The sequence below is a fragment of the Ascaphus truei genome, chromosome 20, assembly GCF_040206685.1.
Source record: "Ascaphus truei isolate aAscTru1 chromosome 20, aAscTru1.hap1, whole genome shotgun sequence".
NCBI lineage: Eukaryota > Metazoa > Chordata > Amphibia > Anura > Ascaphidae > Ascaphus > Ascaphus truei.
This window is the reverse complement of record NC_134502.1, coordinates 13,615,809-13,621,381: the sequence shown is the minus strand read 5'-3', so window position 1 is coordinate 13,621,381 and position 5,573 is coordinate 13,615,809. Positions and strand designations below refer to the sequence as shown.

Sequence of the window (5,573 nt, the reverse complement as noted above, 5' to 3'; positions counted from 1 at the left end):
CATATATACAGACCGTCCTCTCCCCTCCCAGTTCCATAGCCATATATATAGACCGTCCTCTCCCCTCCCAGTTCCATAGCCATATATACAGACCGTCCTCTCCCCTCCCAGTTCCATATCCATATATACAGACCGTCCTCTCCCCTCCCAGTTCCATATCCATATATACAGACCGTCCTCTCCATGTACCGTAGTTTCGTATACAGATCGTCCTCTCACTGTGGCGTAGCTGTATTTTTATTGTCCTTTCCTCTCTCTCTACAGAAAGCTGTATATATAGTTCACTACATTTAGCTGTCAGATACTCTGTACTCATATATAAATATATACACTCCGGCGCTGGGTTCCAAGTGACACGTTTTATTCTGATTTGGATACAAGAAAAAAAAATATATAGGGTAAAAAAAATAAGCTCATAAAATAAACAGCAAGACGTGTCACATGATCTAAAACCTGCCTCTAATTGGCTGCAGAATGTAGTGACATCACCTGTGTGACACTCATTGTGCGTTTGGCTTCGTCTGTCTCTCTAACCCTATCCATCTTGCTCCCTCAGAGTCTGTCTCTCCACCAATCACTCTCTCTGCATGTTCCCTGGTCACTCTCTCTGCGTTTCACACTGTCTCGCTGCATCCGACACGTATTCTGTCCTCTCTCTCACATTCACTCAGTCTGTCTCATTCTGTCACTGTATCAGAGTCTAACTCTCCCTTTCAATTCTCTGTCTCTCTGCATCTGTCTCCCTCTCTTAAATGATAAAAACCCCACCCCACATATAAATCCTATACAAAAATGGCTGCAACCATCAGTGCCAGACTGCTTCCACCTGGAACGCCCTCCTATTTAACTGCGAGGTGTGGGGGAAGAGAGGCCAACTCTCCTTCCCCCTCCCCCACCCCCAACAACAAAACAGAAGCCTTTAAAAAGTCCGTAAAATGGAAATTTAAAAAAATCCCAGAACCCACTGCCCAAAAACTAGGGCAGAGGGTGTGGGTGGCGGCTCCTCAATTAATGACCAAAGAGTCTTCGTCTTCTTCGGTTCTGAAATGAGAGAGGGGGGGGGGGGGGAAAGAGTTGAGAGGATGGAGAGATTAGAGGGTTAAATATACCAAAACACACACACACACACACACACAGCTATATGTACCCAATGACTGCAGGGTGTCACCGTCACTGCCCGATATCCATGTTTAATACACTCTGCTATATATACACACACAGCAATTGTAGGGTGTCACTGTCTCATACCCATCGGAACACATCCTACTTTATACTCAGTAACCACAGGAAAAAGCCAAGGATATGAGGCACACAGTGCTATTATTTGAGCAGATATAGCATGTACGTTTCGGGGGCACAGGCCCTCCGTCAGAGGCCTGTGCCACAGAAATTATACATACTGTATCTGCTCAAATAAATCGATTAAATACCCAGCAATTTAGTTTTTTTAATGTATTAGTAGCACTGTGCGCCTCCATCTTTGCTTTGACTGTACTACGACTTGGGTTTGGGGCGCCCTGGTATGGATGGTCTAGAACAGGGGTGGCTCGTGGCCACGACAGCACTAGGGGGCGGCCAGCGTGATCCTCCGAGTATCAGCCTCTTCTCGAACCGGAACTTGAGCCCAACCCTCTGTGACGCTGCAGCTCCCCTCCGCAGCAGGACCGGAAGTGGAGCTGGAGCCTCATAGCAGATGCAGAAGTTTGGCCCCCGACTTGCAGGCAGGCTCAACTTCCGGGGAGGGCGGGCACGAGAAGAGGCTGATCCCCCGGAGGATCCTGTGCCACTACAGCTCCAAGGAAAAATTGTGAGGAAAGGGAGGAGAACGCAAAATTGTGAGGGGAAGAGGTACAATTGTGAGTGAGAGGGGGTAAAATTGTGTGATGGGGAGGGGGGGAAAGGGGTAAAATTGTGTGATGGGGAGGGGGGGGAAAGGGGTAAAATTGTGTGATGTGAGGTGGGGGAGAAAGGGGTAAAATTGTGTGATGGGGGTGGAGGGGGAGGGAAAGAGGTAAAATAGTGAGAGGGGGTAAAATTGTGGGGGAGGACAGAATTGCGAGTAAGGCAAGGTAAATTGAGAAAGGGGGGGTGACTGCGGAGGGGAAATGCAAGTGAGGGGAGACAATGAGTGGGGGGATGGTGAGAAATGAAGGGTTGGTAAGTGTATTTCAGAGGGGCAGTCAACACAGGAGTGGGGGAGGGGGGTGCCCAGGTAGAAACTATAGTCCTGGGAAAGCTGTCGGCTGCCCTGCCTGCTCCACACAGACTGCCGCCGTCCCCGCCGTTGCACTTCTACTGCCCCCACTACCGCAACAACAGGGAGGACAGTGGCCCCTCCAGAATTTCTATGCCAATGTATTGGCCTGCCTGAGAAAAAAAAAAGGTTGGCCACCCCTGCTACAGAACCCATTGAGACATTGTATAAGTGGAAACTCGTGTGATTGGAGTGCCTCAAGATCTTTTTTAATAAAGCTAGTCATGTTACAGTAACCGCAGGGGGGTCACCATCAATGCATGATATCTGTACACAATATACCCTGCTGTACACACCCCGGGGGCACTCACGTTTTGCAGCAGCAGAACACTGAACAATTTGCGTTGGACGAGGAGCGGAATTTACCAGAGCTGGGACTGTCCTTACACTCTGCTATGTAGTGATGGAGAGCAGTGACACTGTCATCTCCTGCGCTCTGAAACTGAGGGAGAGAGGGAGAGACGTGAGATAGGTGCCTTCTGTCTGTGTCACCCGCAGAGGGAACAATACATTTAATAGGTCCCTTCTGTCTGTCACTCACCTTGATGGTTTCATAGGCTCCAGTGATCAGCGCTATGAAAAGGCTGAGCACCATGTATATAAAGAGGCTGATGAAGGTATATAGATAGATCTGGCTGAACATCCACACCAGGTAACTGCTCTCCTGCATCTCAGAAAAGGTGACGAACATGTCGTCACCATTAATAAGGGAGAAGAGGCACTCTGAAACCATGGAGAGAGAGCGGAACTGAGGAGGAGAGAGACAGAAGTTATATGGAGGAGAGTGAAAGAGAGAGCTGGAGATACACACAATTTATAAGGAGGTGGGAGGAGGAGAGTCAGGGGTTTAATAAAGGGGAGGGGGGGGAGAGACATACACATTGGGGTTAATGTGAGGTGACAGCAACACACCTTGACATGATAGGGTCCCAGAACGATCCAACCACAGAAGCAGTACCCCAGGTATATAACAGCGACACAGCAACAGAACCGGATAACATTAGGGAGAGCGACCCGCAGAGTGACAATCAGGATCTGCGAGGATATAGATATATTATACACACCAACAGTGTATATAGCATGTATACACACACTGCTATAAATATACATATACTCACATTATATTTCTGGAAGAAGCTCATGTATCTGATCACTCCCACCCACACGAGCAGAGTTGAGGTCCCCAGTAAGATGCTGCACACATCATAACTTGCAAAGCTCTGAGAAAGAAAAAAATAGAGATATATCTCAAAGAAAAGGAATGAAGCACACCTTAAAAATCCGAAAACTCAAGGCCAATAAAGTCAAGTGCACACATCATAAAGAAATATAAAACATACTCCACCAGAATCCACAGGAGGCAAAGCACAACAGCGGAGTATAGAAAAAAGTCTTTAGTGCATAGCAGCAAAAACTCACAACGTTTCGGGGCCAACTCAGCGAGGTGCATGTACAAACACATACATACAGTATACACACACACACACACACACACTACCAGCTCCAAGAGCGCACGAATAAGGGGTCACGCGTATTACCACTCCCATATAAACAAATGTGAGACACAAAAAAGTGCAGTGATATCTCTGCATATATGTCGGGGGATCCGTTCGGCAAGCCGTAGCTATGGTGATAGTCTGAATCCACAACTGGGGGGCCATTTTTGCTTCGTTTTCGCCTTTTATGCCATTTTTTGCTATCCCTCGGCCACTCTGTGTTCTGCATTTTTCCTGTTTGTTTTGACATAAAAATACATGTATTTAATTTTTTGTGATCCAGTTTAACTCTGAAAGCTTGTTATGCCACCCCTTCTGTCCGTGTAGTGCCTGCTGAGTGGATGTGCGTGTGGAGACTGTCTCTGACCCTTTTCCCTCTTTTCTTTGTTTATTAGTTATACTTGTATTCTAGCTGCCCCCACCCCACGCTGTGGATTCTGGTAACGCCATAACTACCGCTCACCGACCGGATCCCCCCCCCCCGACATCTTTATATATCATTGCACTTTGTATTTCACGGGTCGTTTATATAATAACTTTATATCACATAGCGCTTTTCTCCCAAGGGGACTCGAAGCACTTCACATTTACAGTGCAGTGCGCGGTGCGCAGCTCCTAGGATAACTACAGACACAGTGTCCCTGACCAGATGCGCTAACAACCTATGCTTCTGGTGCCTGAGGCACAGCGAGGTAAAGCGACTTGCCCAAGGTCACAAGGAGCCGACACCAGGATTTGGAACAGGGTCACCTAGCATCGTTTTCAGTCAGTGTCTTTACTCACCAAGCCGCTCCTTCCGATATCGCCGTAGCTAGCGCTTTGCCGAACGGATCCCCCGACAGATCACTGCACTTTTTTTTGTGTCTTGTGGGTTGTTTATATGGGAGTGGTAACACGAGGGATCCCTTCTTCACGCATCCTTGAAGCCGGCACTGCTTCTGGTTCAGTGTAATGTGTAAATGTGTGATACAGATACAGCTCAACCCCCTTATAACGCTGTGCTTGGGGTCCAAAGAATCACATCGCGCTATAAGCGGATCGCATTAGAAATAATGTACAATTGTATGCATTGCACAATAAAGTATTTAAGACACCAATAATCGTGTTGCAAAGTATTCATAAATACGAAAATTGGAAGTCACGTTTGCATCGCGTTATAAGCGGATTCACGTTGTAACGGGTGGCGTTATAACGGGGTTGAGCTGTATATAGATATATACATATATAAAATCTGTGTGCATTGATTTGATAATTCTGTTTCAAATCAGACTAAGTTTTAAGACTCCCCTCACTTATTCTTCAATGAAGAATCTGGAGGTTAATCTGGATTCCCCTCATAGATTTTGCATTATTTGTATTTTTAGATTAAACATTGGATATTGATATATGTCCAAATAAGCTAAAAAAAAATGGTGTGTGTGTAAAATCACAATTTGCACCATAATTTGTGCAGTAACACTTGCTGGGTGGCCCAACACTACTAAGAAGAGAAACATCAATTTGGAATCTATTTAACGATATTAGTGGAATAGTATATTGAATATAGTCCTCTATTATTTTCTATTCTCAAATCAACAACACTACATGTTGGTTGTGATACATCTGGTAGAATGGTAATAATATTGCATTTTATTTTGGAGATTTCACAATGGAGTCGTATCATGAGGATCCATTAGACGTTCCATAATTGGACTATTAGAAAGCATCAAAATCAACTGCTTAATAAAGGGTTAATGTCTACTGCTCACAACTGAAGTAGTTGGATAATGGTTGAGAATTAAGTGTAGTGACGGTACGGGCAGCGCATGTGTTGCTGTATTGCT

The 5,573-nt window shown here is 45.8% G+C and overlaps 1 protein-coding gene across 1 annotated transcript in view; it reads right to left on the bottom strand.

The window, feature by feature from the left end:
• Positions 1 to 344: 344 nt before the first annotated feature.
• Positions 345 to 5,573, bottom strand: part of LOC142470684 (mucolipin-1-like) — a 17,887-nt gene continuing 12,658 nt past the window's right edge. Inside the window, 5 exon segments of the mRNA XM_075577304.1 lie at positions 345 to 1,041; positions 2,566 to 2,696; positions 2,796 to 3,002; positions 3,167 to 3,289; positions 3,373 to 3,474. Of these exon segments, the coding sequence (XP_075433419.1) occupies positions 1,005 to 1,041; positions 2,566 to 2,696; positions 2,796 to 3,002; positions 3,167 to 3,289; positions 3,373 to 3,474 (600 nt within the window). The 3' untranslated portion in view covers positions 345 to 1,004.